This window comes from Ailuropoda melanoleuca, chromosome 1 (genome assembly GCF_002007445.2).
Source record: "Ailuropoda melanoleuca isolate Jingjing chromosome 1, ASM200744v2, whole genome shotgun sequence".
NCBI lineage: Eukaryota > Metazoa > Chordata > Mammalia > Carnivora > Ursidae > Ailuropoda > Ailuropoda melanoleuca.
This window is the reverse complement of record NC_048218.1, coordinates 111,336,971-111,362,634: the sequence shown is the minus strand read 5'-3', so window position 1 is coordinate 111,362,634 and position 25,664 is coordinate 111,336,971. Positions and strand designations below refer to the sequence as shown.

Below are 25,664 nucleotides of genomic sequence, written 5' to 3'. Positions count from 1 at the left end.
AAAGTCACGTGGCTAGCCGCCAAGCAGGGGCCAACAGCACAGGGCATGCCCCAGGGTGTGACCAGGGGACAGCCCACCTCAAGCGTTTAAGATTTTACTTATTTATTTGACAGACAGTGTGAGAGCACAGGCAGGCGGAGTGGCAGGGAGCCCGATGTGGGGCGCGATCCCAGGACCCTGAGATCATGACCTGAGCAGGAAGGCAGACACTTAACCGACTGAGCCATCCAGGTGCCCCGCACCTCAAGTATTTAAAGCAGAACTGAATACCAGAAATTAGCCACATTTATGCAAAAGTATAGAGAAGTCACCTGGGACAAACGGCAGCTGGGGATGTCCCAAGACCCAACCACCCCTAGGATGGGGGGGCTGGGACACCCCAGAAGTGGCTGCTACCACTCACCTGAGACAGGAAGGGACATGCTGGGTTCTCCCTGCAGGCACCCTCAGCATCCCAGCCAGGGCCACTCTGTGACCGATCCCAGAAGGACGCTAGGGGACATGGAGGCCGCCCGTGCACCTTGCAGGGGAGCCTGGGCCCAATGCACCAGGGAGGACGCACAGAACAAGGGGTTTTGGAGCCAGGACGTGTCATTCCTGCAGGTGCTTGGACCCAGACCCGTCTAGCCGGCAGTCATCACTGCGTAATTACACGGGGGTGGAATGTTCCAGAAAGCTATATGCGTAAGTGCATTTATTTCTCAAACTCCTGCTTCTTGGTCATCTCTCACTACAAGTGGTGAAAGAATTCCAAAAATATATCAGAGAATGAGTTTTGTGGAACTATAGTCAGATTTCCTGCTTAGTGATGTGAAATCTGACAACCACTAGAATTGAAAAGTCTGAAAATTTTCTCTGGAAATATTTCAAATATTCAGAGGACTGTCCTCAAACAAAACCCACCCCCAGCCTAATGTGGTCAAAAACACTCCAGGACAGCTTTTAAAAAAATCTTCTGTGTTGTTAATGCAGGATTCTTAGCTTCTGAAATGCAACCCACTTCCCTAAATTCTTATGTAAAGTGCGCATGAAGATATACAAAACGAGTCTCTTTTTTAAGATTTTATTTATTTGACAGAGAGAGCACAAGCAGGGGGAACAGCAAAGGGAGAGGGAGAAGAACACTCCCTGCTGAGCAGGGAGCCTGATGTGGGACCGGTGGGACTCGATCCCAGGACCCTGAGATCATGCCCTGAGTTGAAGGCAGACGCGTCACCGACTGAGCCACCCAGGTGCCCCACAAAAGGAGATTCTGAGGGTGATTTTTTAAAAAGTTTGTTTATTTATTAAGTAATCTCTATGCCCAAGGTGGGGCTCGAACTCAGGACCTGGAGATCTCAAGAGTCATGTGTGTTCTCCAGAACCGAGGTCATCCAGGCGCCTGACGGTGACTTGAATTGCAGTGATTGTACCCGCACATCTTCAGAGATTTGGGGGGTTTCGGGCGGCCGCGAGGCGCTTCTTGATGAAGTGGCTCACCAGGCGCTGTGGCCGCTGCTGGTACTCGACCAGCACCTCGTGGGGGCTGCTGACCTGGTCCCCTTCCAGGCGGTTGAGTAGAGTGACACACACCACGGCCACTGCAGAGAGCAAACACCACGTCACGGCGAAGCGCCCGCTTTCTAACAGGTTCCCCAAGACAGACAAGGTGTCCCCTCGGCTGTCCCGCAGGCCTGTCCTGTTCTCGCCTGATTCCTCCCAGCCTTCACTTCCAAAAGAACGTTTAAAGCAGGTCCCTTGAAAGTCAGGCTTCCAGGAGTTCTGGAAGGCCACGCTGGACGCTGAAAGGGAGCCCAGGAACTCGGGAGTGGATTAACCCCAAGTCAGAACTCTAAGGAGCTTGGAAAGCAGGTTCAGGGAAGCGTCAGCTGCCTCCTGACCTGAGCCAAGGTGGGTCTTTCTCATCCCACTTAGTGGCGGGCAAGCCACTGCACGGCCACCGAGGACCCTGCCCTGGACGGTGTGACAGTCAAAGGTGTCCGAGTGCAGGGATGGATGATGCCACCCCGTCCAGAAACTTGCCTTGGGGCAGGGTGGTTGGAAGGCAGACGCTGCTGGTAGGTGCTGGGTGGTGGGTAATGGGGGCGGGAGGAGGACCTGGAGGCTGAGCCCCGGACAAGGGACCCCAGCGACCGGACGCTCACCTACCTGGGATGCTACATGCACCACATATGGCAGCCAAGACCGAAGACTCCATCTCAATGTTGCAGACGCCGGCCGAGTGGGCCGCCTGCAAGTACTTCTGCTTGTCCTTCTCTGTGTAGGAGCAGAGAGCACCATCCAGACGGCCTTGCCCTAAAGACACGTGGAGATGTGCCAACGCTGACCTGGGTGTGCTCACCACTTGCACCACTGCGTGCCAGCACTGCTACCCGCCAGGATACAGAGATACTTCGGATCCCTCCAGGCCCTGCCCCCCATCAGCAGAGCACTCCAGGCACCACGGAAACACGGAAGAGATGGGAGCCCCGGGCAGGACGGAGACCCCTCCCTGTCACCTTCATAGAAGTCGGAGGTGCACATGGTGTTCCCCAGGACCGTGGGGAAGTCTAGCAGTTCCAAAGAGCACTGCATCAGCTCCTGTGCAAGCTCCTCGTCCAGGTGCGTCCTCTGAACCACCCGTTTCCCTAGGACCACCTGCTCGAACACTGGCTTGAAGGAGGCATCCACTGCCTGCCGGGTGATGACCACAGAGCCAGGCTTCAGACCTGAAGAGAGAAGCAGGTGTCATGGCCACACAGGGCAGACGGGGAGGGCACAGCCCAGCACGCACAGAAAGGAAAATGACCCGTCTACACACCAAAATACCGGGACACCCGGTAATGTTCTAAAAGGAAATCGCTAAGGATCCATTTTCGGCATCGAATTCTTTTTTCTGATGATAGAAGTAATGCATAAGCATTGCAGAGAATACGGAAGAGAAAAGAGCAAAGAGAATGAAACTGCCGGGGACCCGTCTCCGTTACATGTGCGGAGTCCTCCAGTCCTTGCTGATTTTAACTGGCACACCACCGCTCAGGTGACCACAGTGTGCTTGCCTGGTCCCCGCTTTGTGCTTTTTCATTATTTAAGATTTCAAATAACTACAGAAGTAGAATAGTCTAAGGAACCCCTGTGCACCCCAAACCCAGCTCTGGCACCTCCCGACTCCCGGCCGAGCCCGTCTTCCTTTGATCCCTGCGATACTGCGTTTCACTTCTCGTGTTTCGTGGGGCCTACCTTCCTGGGGCATTTTCACATTTGTAGGGACGTCACTCTGCTCCTATTCTTTGATCTTCTAATAACTTTGTGTGGGATGTGGCCATGAGCCTTTCCGGATACTTACCCAAATGGGAAGTTGGGTTTCTTAAACATTTAGGAAGGACGGAGGAGAAAGCCAAGGGATGGTTCTAGAGTCCCCACGTCGCCCGTTTCCATAAAACCTTACAAAGCATGTCATGCCCCCCTGCATTTTTAGCTGGACTTTCTCTCCCGTGCTGTTCTGGTTCCAGTTTTGGCCCTCTCTGCAGCTGCTCCCACCCTGGGGCTGAACCTGCTTGACTATCGGCTCTCATTCCTGCACAAGCCCAGGGACTTCACGCCCCTTCTGCTGTCAGCGTCATCCTCAAGCTGGGGCCGGCCAGTAGCAGGGAGGCTACCGCAAGCCCCTCTCCGGCAGCTCCAAGCCCCCAGGCGGGAACGTCAGAGTCAGAGAGCGGCAGCCTACCTAGCAAATGTGCCCCAGCTTTCTCACTGCCTCTTGTCCTCTCTTTGCTCTCTCTGCAGCTTCCTGGGATAAAACAAAACACCATGCTCAGGACCAGCCTGGGGACCCTTTAGGCAACTTAAGGACACTTAACTTTGTGTTCCATCTCTCTCTTTGATTTTCCTGTTGGTTTTCTCCTAGAGTGGTTCGAATCCTTGCAGGAATAGGGAAGCGCAGAGGACAGGAGAAAGGCAGAGAAGCGGTTAGAAGGAAGGGAGAGAGGCATGCAGAAGAGGGGGGTCCCAGCGCATCACCGCGAAAGGACGAGGCCCTGCGATGCTGGGCCCTGCACCTTTCTGTGACCCACTTCTGCAGTGGGGTGGGGGTGGGGGTTGGGAGAATCCGCTGGACGAAAAGTAACAAAACGAGCTTCTTTTCATGCCTGGTGCTAATGCGCTTCCTGGCACAAAGCTGGGTAGAGGCTCTGAGTACCCGAGCCCACCCTGCACCGGGCCTGCGGCAGCGAGGCCCCGGGTCCTCGTGCGCGGGATGCGGGCCCCCAGCGGAGGCCCTCGGCGCACTCACCGATCCCGCCGGACGTGCCGATGCGGATGACCGTGACGTCGGAGCAGTGGGCGTGGTAGAGCAGCTTGATGAGCTCGTGCAGCATAACCGAGGTGGAGGGGATGCCTATGCCGTGCTGGGACAGGGAGAAAGGCCCGCGTGACGTCAGGGCGGGGGTGCCCGGCGTCCTCTGCGCATGTCAAACTGCAGGCAGAGAAGAGGACTTCCAAGCAGAAATTTTAAAACCATGAACACTTTGGGAGACGCGCAAGTTTGCACAAAGCCCTCACAGCTGGGAAGCAGGTGGCTGCCCCCAGAGGCTCCGTGGGGAAGCAGCGGCCTGCTCCCTTTATCTGGAACCGAACACTGTCTCTGCGCCCCAGCGTGCTCTGGACAGTCGCTCGCCATGCCCCCGGCCTGACAGAGGACACAGGTGTTGAGGGAGCCCGGCCCGTGGGTGCAGAGGGCAGGGGAGGGGCTGGCAGAGCCCAAGGTCCGAGCCCAGCGCTGGGGCAGGTACTCACGCTGACAGACAGCACAGGGCCCACTTTGAACATGGCGAAGCGGTCGGTCCCCCTGCAGATGTTGGGGTACTCTGCACCTGGGTGGTCAAGGCCCAGCTCCTTGGCCATGTATTTGGCGAAGGCCTCCATCCGGGTAGGGCTTCCCCCGACACACACGAACTGCAGCCAGAGAACAGAGCCCCATCAGTCAGGCACGGTGTACCGTCTTCATAGCAGGGGTCCCTCCAAGGGGGGCCCCCCCACCAACACCAGCATCACCTAGATGTTGTGGGAAATGAAAGTCCCTGGCCCCAGCCCAGAGCTACCGTGTCTGGGGAGCCCCATTATGGGTGCTTCTGTGAGTGATTTGGATGCTCGGCCAGTTTGAGAAGCACTGACTGGGTCATGGGATCACAGTTCCGCGCAGGAGGCCCCTGTGTAATCTGACCCACGCAACCCAGGAAACCAGACCCTTGCTCTCTCTGGGGAGCTAATTCCGGGTTCCATGGCTGCCCAGTCTCTGTCCATCGTGTACACAGCTCGGTCGGTGTCCTGGAAGGCCTAGCTTTGGAATAAAATGATACAGGCTCCTCGCTGTGCAATCAGGGCCCTGAGTCCCTCTGTAAAATGGGCTTCTAACCAACACCACCCCAGCCGTCCAAGAGCCAGGGGCCCAGTGGGGGCTGGGGAATTGGGAGCTATCACGTGGGCGGGTGGCTCTCAGAGATGGAAAACCTTTCATCTGCAAAGTGCCACATACAAAAGCTTATTTTTCATTTTGTTTTACCCAAGAAGGAAATGTACATAAGCCAGTTTTAAGGAGTTTGATGATCAAAGAATGATTCGTCTCAAAACACGACAAACAGCGTTTCCATAGCCTAGGAAAAATTAGAGGTTAAGTTCTAACATATGGAAAGCATATAAATTCAGACTCCAATGAACAGCAAAGGCAGCCATCAACACAACGACAAGGCCACTGAGTGGGAGACGATGTTTGCAACGACATGTCTGAGACGGGTTCGTACCCAAAACATATGAAGAACTCATACCTCTCAAGAGCAAAAGTACCAAATAATCTGATTTTTAAAATGACCTGAATAGACATTTCTCCAAAGAAGACACCCAGAGGGCCAACAGACGCATGAAACGACACTCCATATCACTCAGCATCAGGGACATTGCAAATCAAAAGCACAATGAGACACCACCTCACACCTGTCAGAGTGGCTAAAGTGAACAACACAAGAAACGGCAGATGTTGGCGAGGATGCGGAGAAAGGGGATCCCTCATGCACTGTTGGTGGGAACGCAAACTGGTGCAGCCACTGTGGACAACAGTATGGAGGGTCCTGAAACAATTAAAAATAGAAATGCCAGGGGCGCCTGGGTGGCACAGAGGTTAAGCGTCTGCCTTCAGCTCAGGGTGTGATCCCAGCTTTATGGGATCGAGCCCCACATCAGGCTCCTCCGCTATGAGCCTGCTTCTTCCTCTCCCACTCCCCCTGCTTGTGTTCCCTCTCTCGCTGGCTGTCTCTATGTCTGTCAAATAAATAAATAAAATCTTTAAAAAAAAAATAGAAATGCCATAGGGTCTAGTAATTCTACTACTGGGCATTTACCCAAGGAAAATGGAGACACTAATCAAGAAGTTATATGCAGCCCTATGTTTATTGCAGCATTATACACAGTAGCCAAGATATGGAAGCAATCCAAGTGTCCACTGATTGATGAATGGAGAAAGAAGATGTGATACACACACACACACACACACACACACACACACACACACACAGGAATATTATGCAGCCATAAAAAAAGAATGACATTTGTCATTTGCAACAACATGGATGGAGCTAGAGGGTATAATGCTAAGTGAAATAAGTCAGTCAGAGAAAGACAAAACCATACGGTTTCACTCACATGTGGAATCTGAGAAACAAAACTAAGAAAAAGGAGACAAACAGAAAACCAGACTCTTAAATACAGAGAACAAACTGGTGGTTGCCAGGGACTCCTGGGGGGCTCAGTCGGTGAAGTGTCTGCCTTCGGCTCAGGTCATGATCTCAGGGTCCTGGAATGGAGTCCTGCATCGGGCTCCCTGCTCAGCGGGGAGCCTGCTTCTCCCTCCCCCTCCAGCACCCCCTGCTTGTGCTCACTCTCTCTCTCTTTCCCCCAAACATGTGGTTGCCAGAGGGGAAAGGGTAGGCGGAAGAGTGAAAGAGAGAAAGTGGATTTAGAGATACAAACTTTCACTTGTGAAGTAAATAAGTCATAGAGATGAAAGGTACAGCATAGGGAATATACTCAAAAGGGTGGTAATAACATCGTTTGGTCACAGATGATGACTACGTTACCCTGGTGAGCACCGAGCAGTGCGTGGAATTGCTGAATCACTATATTGTGGGCCTGAAACTAATATTAGACCATCTATCAATTATGCCTCAATTCGTAAACTACTACTAGCTGTAAGTCACCAGATTAAACCCCTCTTATAAAAGCAGAACACATGGGGAGTCGTCTTATGGTTTGACATGAGCACGGTGGCTGCTGGGACAGACCCCACGGAGCAGCAAGGGATGCTGAGTCCCTGACTGTTCTGACTTTGAATCTAAACATTGGTCCATCTGTACCCACAGGGATCAGACATTTCAAAAGTCCTGGGCCAGGACAGACCAGCCCTGAGGAACTCAGGACTCGGGGTGGAGGGGGGTTGGAGGGGTAGGACTAGAAGCAAAAGTAGCCATTACAAGGATAAATATGCACCTTAAATCACAAACAGACACATGAAATTACTCACTTATTATCCCTTGGGCCTGTACACAATGTTCTGTACCCCCTCTTTCCTTGTCTCTCAGGGGAGCATTAGGAAATTTATTGCATATGGTTCCCATTACACGCTGAATTTATAAGAGATGATTTAGGGACCAGTATGGCAGAACTTACAAGTTTTCCTTCACTCATTATTTTACATATTTTAAAAGCAACGATTTGCAAAAATCTGGTGAAGATATAACTTTTTCTTTTAAAGATTTTATTTTTACGTACTGTCCACACCCAACCTGGGGCTTGAACTCATGACCCCAAGATCAAGACCCACACGCCAGCCACTCTTGATCGCATGCCAGCCAAGTGGCCCCTTGGTGAAGATATAACTTGATGATTGACTCCTCTGTCACCAAGCCTACCCGTATTATCTATGTGGAGATAAGACAAACCCCAGGATCAAAAGCCCTTCTTTTTACCTTCACATCTCCGAACATCGCGGGGAAATCATGCGTGCTGGTGCTGAGACTGAAATGGTAGAGGACGTCTTCTTGCATTGCTGCTACGTTTGGGTTGGTGGGTTGTACGAGGTGGTCACTATTACGAAATAGGAAGGCGAAAGGTTTATAGAGCACCAGCGCCCAGTGGCCACCGTAACAGAAGTGCTCTGTGTCAGCGAGACGCGTGTGGCTCACAGTGGGGTGAGATAGGCCACCCCAGCACCACAAATGCTCCCACTTTCCTGTCTCCATTCTGCCCCCTCCTCCTTCCACATCTCCCCTCCTCACCCCTCGGGCCCCTGTTTGGAGGCTGATCAGAAAGGCTTGGAAGAGCACAAGAAAGTACAAAGAGCAAGATGCTAAATCACCCCACAGAAAGAGTATAGCCAGCTGCTACCCAGCTCAAGTTCATTCGACACGTGACCTTGGCTTTATTTTGAAAACAATACATTCACATAGGATATACACGAAAAAGAATTGCCTCGAGGTCTCCCTTGCAGAGATAACCTTTCCAGTCTGTACATCTTGTATTTAATTTTTCTTGCCTTGTTGCATTGGCCAGTGCTTCTGTGCCATGTCCAGTGGGAGGGATGCGATAAGACATCTTTCCATTTTGGTTTTCTTTTCAGCGGTTTCCACTTTCACCTTGAAAGTGCGTGTGGCTCCCATTAGTATTTCTGTTGGACAGCACGCTACTGGCCTACAATAGGGGTCAGCAAACTTTTTTCATGAAAGGCCAGATAGTGAATATTTTTGGTTTTGCAGCTCACAGGGGCCCTGTCACAACTCAAGCCAGCTGTTGTCATGTGAAAGGGACCACAGACAACATGCAAGCGAGTGGGGTTGTGTTCCCATAAAACATTATTTACACTGCATCTCCAGCTTGCCAACCTTGCATGCGCCTCCTTCGACATCTACGCCTGCCTGACTCCCATGGGCAGTGGTGCTCCCCCAAACCCTGGCCTGTTGGGCCCCAGGGGTGCAGAGACATGCCTGGATCCCTGAGTCAGGGCACTCAGGACCTTCTCGTTTTTCCTTCCAACTCTCACTTTCTGTCCAGAACCCACTGATCTGTTTCCTCCTCAATCTAACTCTGTACAAAAAAAAAAGAAAGAAGGAAAGAAAGAAAAGATCCAAGAGAAGCCGCTCTCAGCTCTCAGCTGCCTTGCAGGGCTCCCTGGGGAAATGCTTCCTGTGACTCAGGCCCCCAGGGCAGCGGCCACTTCCTTTGCTAGGGGTGGGGGGAATGTTCAGGAAATATGTCTAATATTTCAAAATCTAACTGGAAACACGTATTTCCCAACCAAACAGACGCTCTGGATAGCCATAATGCTCATTTCTTCTTTTTTTCTCTTTTTGTATTTTTTTCTTTGGGGGCGGCAACACGGGTGATTTCCCCGGAGAGCAAGCCATCTGTAAATTGCTATCAAGTCAGTCCTGATGAGTTCCCACTCGCGCTGAGCACCAGCCCTGCCCCAGTCACTCAAGATGCTGTTTGGCCCAAGGTGCTGGAAATCTGGTGGGGAAAACAGCTGTAAACTGTAATCAGAACAGCTGTAAGCCCGAGCACCCTGGTGACCGCCTGATTCTAGTATACGTGCTGCCGAAGCGAGCACCAGGGAGGTCCAGGGAAGGACAGGATCTGTCTTGCTCTTGGGCAGACAGACACACAGACGTCAGTGACAGCCGCCTGTCGGGCAGATCCAGCCCCAGCCCCAGCCCCGGAGTCGGTTTGGGGTTTTGCTGGCACTCTGCCTCGCTCTCCATTCACATACTCCCTACAGCGGCAAGGAAAATTCTGACATCACACCTTATGGTGTTTAAGCTCCTCTAGTGACAGCCACGATGCCGTAGGTGGTTGCTACACTCTTTCGGGATATTCTGAGCACAGGGGGGACCAAGTCAGGGCCGACGGGCAAGAGTCAAGAGCTGACAAAACAGGATGTTATTGAGACAACTTTGCCCCATATTTCAACACAGACAACTCTTTTTCTCTCTCTGATTCCAGGTAAAGAAGGAGAAGGAAATGGGTCTAATTCTGCAGAACAGCAATGGTTTTAAAATATAGTAATTGGGGGCGCCTGGGTGGCTCCGTCAGTGAAGCGTCTGCCTTCAGCTCAGGGAGTGATCTCAGGGTCCTGGGATCGAGTCCCACATGGGGCTCCCGGCTCAGCGGGGGAGCCTGCTGCTCCCCCTGCCCCCTGCTTGTGCTCTCTGAGTCAAATAAATAAATAAAATCTTTAAATATATGTATGTATAAAAATATATATATATATATAGGGCAGGTAGCATAATGAACCAGAACAGGTTCAAACTGGCTTTTTGAAAGGTTTTAAAATAACACACCAAAGACCTTAGCTGGTTCTCTACTCTAGGTACAGCTCCCACTTACTTTATCTGGCTTTATTTTGTCACTTTATTCATTTAACAAATATTCCCAGAGCACCTACTTCGTAAAGGAAATGAAAAATGAGTGACAATTGGCCGGTTCTAGAAGCTGCCCCAGTGGCTGGGGACAGGTGCTTGGGGACCAGAAGAGGTGAGGGCGGGGAATCTGGGGCAGGGAAGGAGGGAGAGCTGGATCCCACACAGGCCCCACACCCGGCCCTGTGCTGGGCACAAAGAATAATACAGAGTAGTACCTGGGAGGCACTCGACTTTTCGGTAGGTATTCTGAGCTGGTACGTAATACTGCATTTAAAGCTCACAAGCACCACAAAACCTGGGTGCCAGCAGTATCCCCACCTTAGAGGCTCACTTTAAAGATCAGTATCTTTCTTTTTTTTTTTTAAGATTTTATTTATTTATTTGACAGAGTGACAGCCAGTGAGAGAGGGGACACAAGCAGGGGGAGTGGGAGAGGAAGAAGCAGGCTCCCAGCGGAGGAGCCTGATGTGGGGCTTGATCCCAGAACGCTGGGATCACGCCCTGAGCCGAAGGCAGACGCCTAACCGCTGTGCCACCCAGGCACCCCAAAGATCAGTATCTTTCCAAAAAAAAAAAAAGGAGGGTCACCTTGGTTTCAGCTCGGGTCATAATCTCAGGGTCCTGGGATCAAGCCACCCCCAGCTCCGTGCTCAGTGGGGAGTGTGCTGGGGATTTTCTCTCTCTCCCTCTGTGTACCGCCCCCCCGGGCTCTTTCTTTCTCTAAAATAAATACATACTTTAAAAAATTCCTGTCTGTCCACTTTTCCAATGATGACATACAAATGGCTAACAGACACATGAAAAAATGTTCAAAATCATTAGCCATCAGGGAAATTCAAATCAAAACCACACTGAGATACCACCTTACGCCAGTTAGAATGGCAAAGATAGACAAGGCAAGAAACAACAATTGTTGGAGAGGATGTGGAGAAAGGGGATCCCTCCTACATTGTTGGTGGGAATGCAAGTTGGTACAGCCACTCTGGAAAACAGTGTGGAGGTCCCTTAAAAAGTTAAAAATTGAACTACCCTATGACCCAGCCATTGCACTACTGGGTGTTTACCCCAAAGATACAGACGTAGTAAAGAGAAGGGCCATATGCACCCCAATGTTCATAGCTGCATTGTCCACAATAGCCAAATCATGGAAGGAGCCGAGATGCCCTTCAACAGATGACTGGATTAAGAAGCTGTGGTCCATATATACAATGGAATATTACTCAGCTATCAGAAAGAACGAATTCTCAACATTTGCTGCAACATGGACGGCACTGGAGGAGATAATGCTAAGTGAAATAAGTCAAGCAGAGAAAGACAATTATCATATGATTTCTCTCATCTATGGAACATAAGAACTAGGATGATCGGTAGGGGAAGAAAGGGATAAAGAAAGGGGGGTAATCAGAAGGGGGAATGAAACATGAGAGACTGTGGACTATGAGAAGCAAACTGAAGACTTCAGTGGGGAGGGGGGTGGGGGAATGGGATAGACTGGTGATGGGTAGTAAGGAGGGCACGTATTGCATGGCGCACTGGGTGTTATACGCAACTAATGAATCATCGAACTTTACATCGGAATCCGGGGATGTACTGTATGGTGACTAACATAAGATAATAAAAAAACATTAAAAAAAAAAATTCCTGTCTGTCACAAGAAGCCGCACCCATGAGCCTTTGAGCTCCCGACACCACATGGCCTCTCAGCTGGGAGGGAGGGTGGTGAGAAGCCAGGGGCTGGCGATGACACCAGTGAGGGAGGGCAGGGTCGTCACCAAGCACGGGGCAGGGCAGGGACACTCCAGCTGAGTCCTGTCCATGGCCTTCGTTGCCCTGCGCTCCCTTCTCAGCCTCATTTCAACCCCACCCTCCACCAGCGCCCGAGAGGCCTGGAAACGGGACAGGGCAGTTGGCTTCCAGTGCCTTAGAACACTTAGAACTTTATCTCTGCAGTCCTGTCCCCAAGGCAGCCTGAAGTGTGAGAACAGCCCTCACATTCTCCAGGGAAGGAGTGGGGAGGACAGGTGTCCATGTGGGATCGCCACCAGGTGAGAGCCCAGGGAGGCCCGAGGAGGTCATGGGGATGCCTGAGAATCATCCCCCCTGAGAGACAACCGAGGATCCCAGCTCCAGGGCTCCCCGAGGGCCACACACAACCGCGGGGCTGTCGAGGAAGGAGGTGAGCAGGGCTGGGATATCCCCTGCAGCAGGACAGAGTACCCCTGGTAACCCCCGCAGAGGTGGGGGACTCAGAGAGGGGGGGCGAGGAAACCAAAATCCTGTTCGATTCGAAGCCCATGTAGGAATCAGGATGAAGGCAGGAAATTCTCGCTTTGCCCGCAATGCACAAATACGCACACAAGCGGGGCCAGCAGGATAACAAAGTGGAGTTCCGGAGCACCGTAAAGTATTTACGATTCAGAGCCCCGACATCGCTGGGTGACAGCATTCTGTGCTGCAGAAAAGCGGCCTGCCCGGGTAAGACCACGTATCCTGGGGCCAAGGGCGGAGGACCAGAGCTCCTAGAGTCTCAGTCCTGAGCCTCCGGACCTATCCTGCCCTATCCTGCCCTATCCTGCCAGGCCCCAATCTGCATCACAAAATTCAAGCGTGTTCCTGTTGGTGGCTCTCGGGAAAATGTGTGTCACGAAGGAATCACGATAAACCCCCAAATCCAACCCAGCGTGAGGTTGGCTGGAGCCTCACCTGTGACTGTCACCCTTCTTTGTTTGGAGCCCTGAGGAAGCCATTCTTTCAGCAGGGGCAGGACGCTAGGAGAAAACAACACAGAATATTATTTAAGAATTAAGTCGGGCATATACCAAATCTCACGAGTTTATTTGGCAGAACTCGACTGGAACGGGTCAGCGCCAAGCGGAAAGTACTTAGCAATACATCTTCAGGATCTGGGAGAGACGTTTCATTTCATTTTATTGTTTTTATTTATATATGTAAGAGAGAGAGCATGACCAGGGAGAGCGGGAGAGGCAGAGGGAGAAGCAGAGTCCCCGCTGAGCAGGGAGCCCGATATGGGGCTCGATCCCGGGACACTGAGATCATAACCTGAGCGGAAGGCAGATGCTTCACCAACTGAGCCACCCAGGCGCCCAGCAGGTGAACTCAGTTAATAAAGCCCATGTCCTGCCATGGGGACAGGAAACAGAAATCAGGTTAACCCAGTGACCCAGGGGTCATCAAGCCCGAGAGTGGAGTTTGCCCCGTGCAGCCAGGATAGGTTCTCAACCTGCCAGCTCACCAGCCACAGACCAAAACACTAGAGCCCACCAAGGTAGCTCCCCAAAGACCCTTTTTGGAGAAAGGGATCGATAACCATTATCACTGACCATTTTTAGCAAATTCTGGACCCAGAGAAAATGAGAAGCCACAACACTTCCAACCCCCAGCTTATTCCGATGGGCTTTAGTCCCTAACAGCCTCCCAACGGACCCCTTTCCTCCTTAGTAATCGCCTCTCCTTGGTCTCCCAGACCCGCTGTGTCCTGAATTAGAATTCTCTTTCATTCAGTCTGATTCGGACTGTGTCTGATGGAACGCGCTGGTCTTCGGTTTGAGTTCTGTTTGGGACTAGGCCGTCCTTCCAGAAACTGTGTGGCCTTTGGTCTGATTCCTTCTGGAACCAGACTGTTCCCCAAAAACCTCAAAGAAATGGGATCCTAGTTGTCAAAATGCTTTGAGGGGTGTCCTCCTTCCCCCCACTACTGGGACCATGGCCAGTTTTATGTTTAAAAACGATGGTCCTTCTGCATGTGCATTTATAAATAAATAGACAGGCTTAACAAGAAGTAATTTAGACCTACATTTCCAATGGCCATTATGGGGAACTTTCCATCTCCCCAAACTTAATTTTCTCAAAACTGAATTGGACAACCATGGTCCTAAAATTGACAAAACTAAACGGGATTCCTTCTACAACTGGTATTTTGAAGCTTCTAAGGGCTATCAGGAATCCAAAATTGCCTCTCTCCAAAATACAGTTTGCAAACTAAATGAGGCAGACAATTAAAAAGGAGAAAAGAAGGGCACCTGCGGGGCTCAGTCGATTAAGCAACCAACTCTTGATTTCGGCTCAGGTCATGATCTCAGGGTCACGAGATCGAGCCCCGGGGTCGGGCTCTGCACTCAGCCTGGAGTCTGCTTGTCTCTCTCCCTCTGCTCCTCTCCCCACTCTGTCTGTCAAATAAATAACTAAAATCTTTTTTTTTAAGATTTTATTTATTTATCTGACAGAGAGAGGGAGAGAGCACAAGCAGAGGGAGCAGCAGAAGGAGAGGGAGAAGCAGACACCCCATCGAGCAAGGAGCCTGATGTGGGGCCCAATCCCAGGACCCTGGGATCATGACCTGAGCCAAAGGCAGATGCCTAAGTAACCATCTGAGCCACCCAAGCGCCCCTCAAATAAATAAATAAAATCTTTCAAAAAAAAATAACAAATAAAAAGGAAAAAGGGGGGGGCTTCTGAGGCCTCTTCCCCTCCCCCATTTCTCCGTCCATAGAGGCGAGGCCACCATCTTGCGCTCAGGCCCTGGCGCCATGGGTCCTATCTTCAGCCTGGCCTTGTCATCCTTAAGTCAAACCTTCTTTTCCTCTGACGCTCCCTCCGTTCCCTCTTCTCCTGAACCTATTAAAACCTCACTCCTTCAAAGTTAAGTCTTCTGAGGATCTAAATAGACCCCCGGGTTCCTAAGTTCCCTGGACTAAGGCTGAACTTAGAGCCAGAGGCAAGGAGGTTCCCCTAAGTGACTGAGGACCCCCACGGGTTCCATGGGTTTGCTGAAGAATTTAAGAGAGTTACTCAAACTTACCAGCCTGGTTTCTGGGATTCATAGCAGTTGGGCCACAGGCTTGTGGCAGAGGGCCAGCCCAAGCACGGGATGAAACCAGCCCAATGGGAACATCCTGGGCAGGATTTGGAGAAAGAGACCCCTGAATTTTGGCAAGATGCTCGAACACTCGCTGGAAATCTCCACCAAACACTTAGAATGGCTTTTCCGAAGCTGGTTGACTAGAACAAAATTCAGGCTTGCACGCAAAAGCCTGATGAATCTGTTCCCGATTATTACAATCAACTCCAAACTGACTTTAACGAATATTCTGGTCTTCCTTTTAATTTTCTGTTCATTACCAGGCTGATTTAGGATCTTTTCCTTTTCATTAAAAAGCCCAGGATGGAATGGGAAACTAGGTCCCCCAGTTTCAATTACCCTGGCAAACCAGCTTGCTTGCACTCTCACTGGAAAGACCTACAGGAAAGACCACTAAAGGAAAGACCACTAAAATTTCCAACGTTCAACTCCATCAAGGCCCCCAAGCAAAAAGCCTAGTTTCTGCTGTTCCCGCCGGGAACCAGGACATTGGATAAAGGACTCTTACAGATTTACGCTCTTCTGGCGCCTTCTCATTCCCAGTGTTGGGCTCTGCCAGACCTCCCTCTTAATCAACTCAGGGAAACCACTCTCCCGATTCAGAATGGATCTCTGTCCTCCATTACACAGGACCTATACTCTCAGTGCCCAGCCCCACAGCTGCAAAGCAGCCCCTCAGGGCCCAAAATGGTTCAAATAGTGGGGGTCTCCAACCAACCTCAACAGGTTCCCACCTCTGAACCTATTCCCTTTGAAAGGTACTCTTTTCCCTACCCATTTACTGAGTTGAGATCTGTAGAGAAGTATCATGCCAGAATTCCTTTCTTCCCAAAGGGAAGATCATTCTGGAATCTGACAGTAGCGATCAGAATAGCCAACCAGGGGAATTCAATGACCCTCTGATGTCTTTTGTTTGCTCTGTCCCTGGCAGGACCATAGCCGAGTCTGGGGACACCGATCATTTAGTCTTATTGGATCGGCTACCACCCTCTTTCTGGGCACAATTCTCAAATGATACGGTAAAATCCACAGTGCACCTGGCAACAAGATTCAGGTAGATCCCTCAAAACCTCTCCCTAGAATTAATCGATGCCCTCTAAATAAAGAAGCCCTTTGGGGCATCAAGCCCATGGTGGAGAATTTCGAGGCTCAGGGCCTCGTGATCCCCTGTACTAGTCCCTGTCACATCCCTACTTTATCTGGGAGGAAACCCGATGGCCGGGGACGGAGCTCTGTCTGTGACCTCTGATGCAGTCAGTAACACTGTCACCCCTCCGGCCCCTGTTGTTTCTAACTCCCATGTGCTACTGGTACCCATTCCCACTGACAGCAAAGTGTCCACAGTAATTGGCCTGTGGGGTGCAGGGTTAGTATTCCAGTCCAGAAGGACAGCCAGGGTCTTTCTGCCTTCACGTGGGAAGAACAGCAGGAAGGCTGGGCAGTCATGCCCCAGGGTGACACAAAGGGGCCTTCAAAGGCTGATTTGCATGACACAGAGTTTTCTGCAGGCTCCACTTGGTCACTTGGTTACAATGATTGCTCTTCTGCTCCCTTCTCAGACCTCTTCACAGGAAGGTAGCATCCCCCATCAAAACTTTTGGCCTGAAAGAGACCTATAGTCTCCAACGAAAAGTTGCAATTTGCACCAAGTCAGGTTCGATATTTATGGCACCTGATCTCTGAAGGAGGACTTGATGTGGATCCAGGCTGACTCAAAGGTAGCCCGAATTTCCCCAAACCAAAAACCAAACACCAGTTAGGAGGCTTTCTTGGGCTGGTGGACATTGGATTCCAAAGTTGTCTCTCATGGCTTGGCCCAGTCCATATAAACTTTACTAAAAAAGGACAAACCTGGACTTGGGGCTGGTATGGGGGAGGGAGTGGTGCTGGGGGACTGACCCTCGACCTGTGGGTCTGACTCTGTCTCTGGGTAGATGGTGTCCCAAGCAAGTTGCATTGGGTCGTCGCAGAATTAGCAGTAGGAAACCCACACACGCGTCCAAATTGTCATAGGTGATCAGAATCCTAGGTCCTAAATCCAGGCATGCAAGCACAGCACCCATCAAACAAATCCACACAGACAGCTGGGCTTCTGCCCAAGTCTGGTTTCCAGGAAATGCAACCCCAGCAGCCCCTGCAGGGACTGGCCCCAGGCTGCCCGCTGGGTCCGCCCCTCCTGCCCTCCCCCTTGGGGGCTCTCACTTCTCCATGGAGATCCCCAGAAGCTTGGGGTCTCACAGCTGCGTCCCCAGGGCCACAGCTGGCAGGCAGGCAGTATTCCTCAGGGACAGCAGTAGCGCTCACAGTGACCCCCTTCCCCCAAACAATCAGGACCCTCCAGGATGCTAATTTTTCCTCTGCGGGAGCCGGTGGGCTGGCAGAGAGCTCAAAAGAGGAAGAGTTAGACGTGCCTTCCCAGGGGACAGCAGACAGAATCCAAAAAAGGAAACCAAGCCGCAGAGAAAGCATCCTGTCTGGCCTTGCCTAGAAAGTGCTGCTGTGCACACCTGATCCCTTTTCTTGCCTCTGAACCAGAAAAACCATCTCCCCACCCAGTCCCTGCCCTGCGCTGCCCCTCAGCGCTTCCTGAGCCCACCCAGCCTGCTTCCCTTGGCATCCTTCATGCTCGCAGACACCCCTTTCAGCCTGTGAGCCTCCCCAAAACTGACCCCTCTTCATGCCCCCACCCTGCACTCAGTAAAAGATCAAACCAACTGGGAGCAGAGAAAACCACAGACTTTTGCAATGCTCTGATTGGAAAGGTCCCTGCTAACTCACGGGGGATGCTGGCAGGCAGAGTGGCTCTGTGGGCAGGTTTGCATGGCCAGTCCCGGCATAAGGACCAGAGATGCATTTCACTCTCCAAAGGATACGTTCTACCATCGCCCCCGCTGCCCACAGAAAGGTCGAAGCCAGGAGGAGGTAAAGGAGGTGTCTCACTTCTCGGGAGACGCAGAGGCGGAAACCAGGAGCCCATCCATCCTCTTGGGCAGCTGCCTACTCACCTAGACTCTTCCAGTGGCCACAGGTGAACAGGCAGTGGTGGGGAGCAGGTGTTCGCTCTTGGACAAGAAGCCCCTGGTGATGAGAAGCAAAGAGGTGATAGCTATTGAGGGACGTGGTGCTGCGTTTGCATCCCAAAGAAGTTTCCCAGTTGGCAGAAAATGAACGAAGCCACGTTATGTTTTTCCAACCTTCAAAGGGATCAGGAACTAGGGGTAATCAGTGGTGCAGTCCTGTTCACATTGAAGCCAGAGTTTGGCCAGTGGGGTTTAGTGTAGAAAAGGAGGAGGAGCCCCTGCTTGCAGGATCCACTGCCACCCAGCGTCCAGCTGGGTGCTCAGTGAGAAAGGGCTGATGGGGATTTCCAAACAACCCCCCGGTGCAATTTAGCCAAGAAAGGTCATCGGTATTTGGGGCAGATTTCTGATGACGGCTGTTTCAACTTTTGGCTGATTTAAAATTTTTGCACACCCCGGACATTTTCTCTTCCACAGATAATGCCAATAATGCATTTCCTAACAATACGTGCTTGATGGTATAAAATGGGACTTCCAGTCTGGGCATCTCAGAACGAACCCCAGTGCCCATTCCACTTCTGTCTCCCGCATGGCCCAGAGACGCCAACTTGCAAAACATGGTCCCTGATTTAGCCCACTCTGCACTGCCCATCCATGAGAGGCTCGGGCCGGCCTTCTCCCTCCTCACCCCCCACGAACGAGGCTGCTAGTGCAAAGCAAGGTGCATGGATGTGCTTACGAGCTGCATTTAGCTCTCTGGGGGAAAGCTTCATCTATTTACTGACATAACTAGAAAAGGCATTAACTCTCTGTAAGATGCTGGGAAGCGCTAAGCATGGCCTGCATCAGTCACTGACCTTGGGGAAAGGTCAAAGGCCAAGTGCTCAGGCACTGTGTCCATTCACTCTGAGCACTATCTGGAAGTGACCGGGGGCCTCTGGAAGGCTGAGGTAGAGAATGACAGAGATTTGAGCTCCTGAAATCCCTTGTCTGCCTACAGGTAGAGCCTCTTAAAAGAACTCAGTTGTTAAGAATTATCTCCTAGGCAGCAACTGTAATCTCTTCTCTGAGAAAAATCCAAATAGACACTGTCACTCTCCTATCTATTTTCCTAAGAAATCATTTACCTTTCCAAAGTCCTTTGTTTCCCTAAGTGCCCTTTCTGTACTGCCCCAGAAGTCATTTGTTCCCCCAGAAGTGTCCCTCTGTGCCCCTCGTGCCCTATTAAAATGGTAAATAAGCCCCCAAATTCTAACCATCTCCTGGAGCCACAGTTTTGTTAACTCCCTTTGTAGAGACGTCAATAAAAACCCACCTTTTCTCTTGCTATTCCGTCTTTTCTCATTTTAATTTGCAGCCCCCAAGAACAACACGTAAGAGGATAGAAGTTTTTCTCCCCAACACGTGATTCCAGCACAGCTGGAGGGACGCACAGCCTGGGCAGAGATGTGCTAAGAACAGAAAAGTGGGATATGCTCTGCATCCCCGGGATGAAATCTTAAGGAGTAACTAGAAGGTGGTATTAGGAGAAGGCTGGCAGGGATGCTGTGTCTAGCCGAGCTGATAGGGAACGACACAGTGTCATCCCCTAGGCATGGGGCTAAGGCGGACTGTTTCATTCAAGACGCCATGGTTTAGCACAAGGTGGCTGTGGGCATCACCCCATGGGGGAAATAAAGCTTGAGGTGTCTTCATGAAGTGGGTTTGAAAAGTGAGAGATAGGGCTCCCTAGGGGAAAACAGGGCAGGTGGGGATTTGGGGTCAAAGGCAAATTCCCAGAACCCACAATTGAGGGGAGCCCAGGACATGAGAGGGGCATCAAGGGAGCAAGGGGGTGACCAGGGCAACGTCCTGTCACTGCATCACCGGCACTGGATGACGGATGACACCTGGTGTCCCTTTGTCCTGAGGGATGGAGTTTCCATGGAGACCAGACAGCTCTTCCACAGCACAGCCAACAGCTCGGGTGTTGGGACCCAGGTGGGCCCCGGGTGGGCCCGGCACCCAAGGAGGAGGCCAAGCCGGGGGCTGTTTGAGGCAGCATTCCTTCTAACATTGCACTATGGGCCTCCAACTTCACACCCAGGGAAGGCTACATCCACTTCCTGAAGAGAAGTCTCCTCTCACCTCCCCAGGACCTCATGTGCTTCTCTACACAATCGGAGGGTGTCCCTAAATTCCTGCCCCGGAGGTTCAGCCTCGCAGAGAAATCGGGCTTGGTTCTGGCTCTTGGGCTCTCTGGGGAGGAGCCCACTCACCTGTTGCCTGATTCAACTTGTAAAAACAAAAACCCCGCAGTTGATGTTGGTGTTCTTGGGGTTTTCGTTTTAACCTATTAAACTAAAAATCAGATAGGTGGGCTACTCAGTGGTATATAAATGTTTATAAAACTTTTTTTTTTTAAGACTATTTGAGAGAGAGAGAGAGAGCAGGTGGAGGGGGAGGGGCAGAGGGAGAAGCAGACTCCCCCTTGAGCAGGGAGCCAGACATGGGCTCAGTCCCAGGACACTGGGATCATGACCTGAGCCAAAGGCAGTCGCTTCACCAACTGAACCACCCGGGTGCCCCTACAAAACTTTCTCAAACGAACACAGTTCAAAAGAAATGCGTGTGAATGTCTGTCTGTGTGTGGGGGGAGAAAGAGAGGGAGGAAAACGATCAATGCTTATCTTTAGGGACTCAGAAAAGTTGCAAGTTTCACTTCCGGTTTTATAGTTGTGGCTTTCTTTTTATTAAGCTTTATTTATTTAAGCAATCTCTATACCCAACATGGGGCTTGAACGCAGGGCCCCGAGATCAAGAGTCACACTCTCCACGGACGGAGCCAGCCAGGCGCCCCAAGTTTTGTTTTCTTAACAATGAGTTTGTATTTATTTTATGATCAGCAAAGATAACAAAGTCCTCTTGGACAAAGGCCCATGTAAAAAGCTGAGTTATTATTATTTATAACTAAAATGTTACTGCAGTGCCCACCAGCGTGGAAAGCCCTGCAGCTAACAATGTGATTTGTGGGATCATGAAGCTTATGCGGAAAGAGCTAGAAAGAAATCTGGCCTCCAAAACGGGGAGGAAAAGGGCAGATTGGCTGAGCCTAAGGGAGTTTGCGGCAGGCAGGAGGCCTGACTCAGAGAAAGGTGGGACACAGGATTGCAGCCGGGAAGGGCGGGGCACGGTGTGAAAACTTCAAGAGTTTAAGATTTAGACTTCACTCAGTTCCTCCAAAATCACTAATCCTTCAAAAGCCAAGCTCAGAACCCATGAAAGGAACCAAAAATCTCTAGATTTAGGAGGGGGCAATGGGCCAGAGGGGTGGGGCAGGGCAGGGCTAGACAGGGTGGAGGGCAGACAATGGCACAAGGAAGCATAGAGGGAGGGAGGACTGGGGGGGGGGGACACTGCAGCCTGAAGACTGCCTCAGTGGCCTTCAAAGTAGCCCAGCTCCGGATTTTTGTATTTCTAGGTCACTCCCCATTGAGGGGAGCAGCCTGGTGCAGGGCTGAGCTCTGGCATGGGCGGCCAGTTCCAAGCTGGCCAGGAAGGCTGCCACCAGCAGCCTTGAGTCATCTGGACAAGCCAGTCACCTGGCCAAGCCCTAACCTGGAAGGGAGACAGACCTGTGGACAGCCTCTAAGGCTGTGCGATGGCCCCTCTGTGGGCGCTTCCATGTAAAAGGACCCATGCCCCATGCCAGTTCTATCTCTGCCCTATAATTTTTGACTGTGGTTTCTCTTTACACTTGCTGGACTAACAGATGTCAGTATTCATACTGTAACACTTGTTCAATGTTGGTTCAATGGACACTTTCTTTCACCCACTGGGGCTGTCAAGGTTTGGGAAAGAAAGGGAAAGAAAGGGAAAGAGAAAGAAGAGAAGAAAAGAGAAGAGTAGAAAAGAGGAAGGGAAGGGAAGGGAAGGGAAGGGAAGGGAAGGAAAGGAAAGGAAAGGAAAGGAAAGGAAAGGAAAGGAAAGGAAAGGAAAAGAAAAGAAAAGAAAAGAAAAGAAAAGGAAAGAAGAAAGGAAAGGAAAGGGAAAGAAAGAAAAGAAAAGAAAAGAGAAAAGAAAAAAGAAAAGAAAAGAAAAAGGAAGGAAGGGGGCGCCTGGGTGGCACAGCGGTTAAGCGTCTGCCTTCGGCTCAGGGCGTGATCCCAGCGTTGTGGGATCGAGCCCCACATCAGGCTCTTCTGCTATGAGCCTGCTTCTTCCTCTCCCACTCCCCCTGCTTGTGTTCCCTCTCTCGCTGCCTGTCTCTATCTCTGTCAAATAAATAAATAAAATCTTTAAAAAAAAAAAAAAAAAAAAAAGAAAAAGGAAGGAAGGAAGAAAGGCGGGAGGGAGGAAGGGAGGAAAGATGGGGGAAGGAAAGAAGGAGAGAGAAAGAAAGGGAAAGGAAAGAAAGAGAGAGAGAGAGAAAGAAAAAAGGAAAGAAAGAGAAAGGGAGAAGGAAAAGAAAATAAATAAAAAAAGAAAAGAGTCCCAAAATGGACTCACTTGTCCCAGGACAGCAAACCGAGACTTAATACCCTTAAAACCAAATCGGAGACCAGCCTTAAAAAAAAATCTGAGCAGAAGAAAAGGTTAGTCATAGGAAGTTTCTTTTGCAAGACTAACTTGACCCCAGCCACTTCTTCCTTATGCCTCTGGAAATGGAGAGTGAAACATAACAGTTTCCCGGTGATGGGTATGAGGTAACAGGGTACCAATTCCCTACCATTGAAGAAGATTCTAACATGGTAGCCAAGCCCTGTGAAGAACAGTGGCTGCCTTCCCGCTGCTTTAAAACCCTATGTACCTTGAAGCCCGGGTTCATGTTCTAGTTTGAGCGCCCCCTGTTTGCAAACTGTCTCTTAGCGGCGCGCCCATGATAAACTTGTACTAATTACTACCCTGGTGAAATCAGTGCCTTTATTTCTGTTCTTTCTGAAATTCTGACAGTTCTAACCCATTAGCCTCTCAGAGGTTTGACCTTCAACCAGTCCACCTGCGATCACCTGGTCACAAGAGTGAGAGACTCCCGCCCTTCCCCCAAAGGAAGATGACCTTGCCTTAGCAATCCTTTCCTTTTACAGTAACTTTTGTCTAGTCCGGTCAGGTCAGGTCCCTATCCCCTCACCCTCAGGCCCCCTCCCTCCCCCTCCCACTTCTACCTGTAAAAGTCTTTCGTTTGTACAGCTCCCAGCTGCTCCTTTCTGCTTGTTGGATGGGATGCTGCTGCACTGGTAAGTGACCAAATAAAGCCAATGGATCCTCAAACCTACTCAGTGGAATTTTGTTTTTCAAGAGTAAAAATCATCCTCCAAAAAGTAACTTTACTTACCACCCCCAAAGGAAAGGGAGGAGTTCTAGGCGTTCTCTGGTTTGGGCTGCGGAGAAGCCAGTCCCCACTCTGCCCACCACCACTGGCGGTCACACCGGCTGCGCTCTGCGGCGGCCGGGGTCCCGGAGCGAGGCGGCTGTGGCGGGGTCAGGAAGCACATCCTTCTCCCCGCACCCCCGCGCCCTCTGAGCGCTCTCCCTGTGCACCCTGCGCCCAAATGCACCCCCCAACCCCTCTCCCAGAACATTCTCCCCACGCACCGTCTGAGCGCCCTCCCAGCATCCTCCGGGATGGCACATCCCCCGAGCACCCTACTCATCCTCCCTGCGCGCCCTGCTCCCGGCGCACCATCCCCGCCGCCCTCTCCGTGGACTGCGCTCCCTGAAACCTGCTCCCCCCCAACCTCTCACTCGGCCCCACGCGCGCCCATCTTATGCTCCTTGCGCGCCCTCTCCGTGTACTCCCCTCATCGCGCAACTGCGCATCCTCCCCGCGCGCGCTGCTCCCGGGGCACCTTCCCCGCACGCCTTCACCGTATACTCCTCTCCTTGCACCTTCTCCCTATCTCTCCCTGCCCCCTGTTCATCCTCCCCGCACCCTGCTCGTCCTCCTCGCGCGCCCTGTTCATCCTCCTCGAGCATCCTGTTCAATCTCCCCGCGCACCCCGTGAGCCCTCTCCTCTCCGTATATTCCCCTCCCCGCTCGCTCTTCTCCCCGCACATCCTTCCCAGCCAATGGCTGAGTCACCTCCCCAGCAGGTGACACGAAAGCACGGCTCCGGAAAGCGGAACCCCAGCGTGGACCACTCACCTGAGCAAGGGACCGGCAGGGTCTATTTCGGATCTGGGTCTGCGCGCTGAGTCCGGGTCACCGCCCTGCCGCTGCCCCCTCTCCGCCCCGTTCCGGGAAGGCTACCCCCAACTCCGCCCAAAGTTCTTCCCTCCTAGGGCGGGTGGGTGGTGCGCCACCAGGAACATCCCTGTTACTCATTAAGCCGCTCCACCGCGCAGGAAACCTCTCGTCAACTTTAAAAAGTAAACAGCAGAGGTTACCCAGCGAGCGGCAGATGGCTTATTCTGGAAAGGGCAGACAAGCTGCCATTGTGGCAAGCCGATTCTGCACACCATAGGCAAACCCCGAGCACAGGGGAGAGAGTACCCTCTTCCAGAGGAAGGGGGGAGTTGGGAGGAGTGCCTTTGAACGAACGTTCATTGGAGGAAAAATGAGCTGGAGGTGGCCTCTCATTGGTTGCGGGTGAGGGAGCTGGAGGCGGAGGTGGCCTCCCATTGGCTGCAGGCACGGGCCGCAGGCTGTTGCCAGGGCGAGAGGAAATCTTCTCTCTTCCTACTGGACTAGACAAGATGCAGCAGGTGGTTTTGAGGGACTGCGGTGGAGGAGCCCACGTCTGTCCGGAGTAGCCCCACCTCCAGCTCCAGAGCCGCTGGAGAGAACAGGCGGAAGCAGCCCCGGGAGGGGCAGCAGGGCTGATGTCAGGGAAAGGGGGCTGGGCCATGTCTGCCCCGGTCCCTTGATCTCTCCAGCCCCTTATCCGGGGTGTTTTTTTTTTCTGGGACCTTCTGGGTACCCGGAGCTCGCTAGTAACTGGGGAAAACCAGGAGATGCTGGCTCAGGCAGGGAAATGACTCATTCAGTCAGTCGCCAGCTGAGACTGCAGGGCCTGGCAGCAGCCAACACTGCAGGCTGACCAGAGCAGCAGGGCAGGTGCCCTGGACCGCCATCCCGCACCCGGGAGCTCGGCGCGTGAGCATCTCTGGAGTAGTGCCCACCAGGGGCCCGATGACCTCGGGCAGACTAATGGACTTTAGCTTCCATTTCCAAGAGGCACCCATGAAAGGGCAAATCGAATACCGAAGACATATTTGTCAAGGTAACACCTCGTGAATGAGACAGACTGGAAAGGAAACTGGGGCCATTTCTAAACCACACCTGAAAGCCCCGCCCACCAGTCGGCCACCCTCCAGGCCCCGCTGCTCCCCACGGAGAGGCCA

At 51.8% G+C, this 25,664-nt stretch overlaps 1 protein-coding gene across 6 annotated transcripts; it reads right to left on the bottom strand.

Annotated features, from left to right (window-relative positions):
* Positions 1-1,259: 1,259 nt before the first annotated feature.
* On the bottom strand, positions 1,260-24,753 carry UPP1 (uridine phosphorylase 1). Of its 6 annotated transcripts, none has more exons than XM_019801965.2 (10): positions 23,656-24,350; positions 23,486-23,554; positions 18,327-18,399; positions 13,146-13,210; positions 7,995-8,112; positions 4,774-4,932; positions 4,271-4,385; positions 2,499-2,708; positions 2,149-2,295; positions 1,260-1,580 (listed from the first exon to the last, which is right to left on the bottom strand). In XM_019801965.2, exons 4-10 carry the CDS (start codon positions 13,187-13,189, stop codon positions 1,423-1,425), a joined length of 951 nt encoding a protein of 316 aa, XP_019657524.1. In that variant the 5' UTR covers positions 13,190-13,210; positions 18,327-18,399; positions 23,486-23,554; positions 23,656-24,350; the 3' UTR covers positions 1,260-1,422. The 6 variants fall into 6 exon arrangements, with proteins under 6 accessions (XP_019657524.1, XP_034521188.1, XP_002921481.1 ...); XM_034665297.1 differs by lacking the exon at positions 23,486-23,554 and adding an exon at positions 19,199-19,286; XM_002921435.4 differs by lacking the exons at positions 23,486-23,554; positions 23,656-24,350 and adding an exon at positions 24,466-24,753.
* Positions 24,754-25,664: the final 911 nt, after the last annotated feature.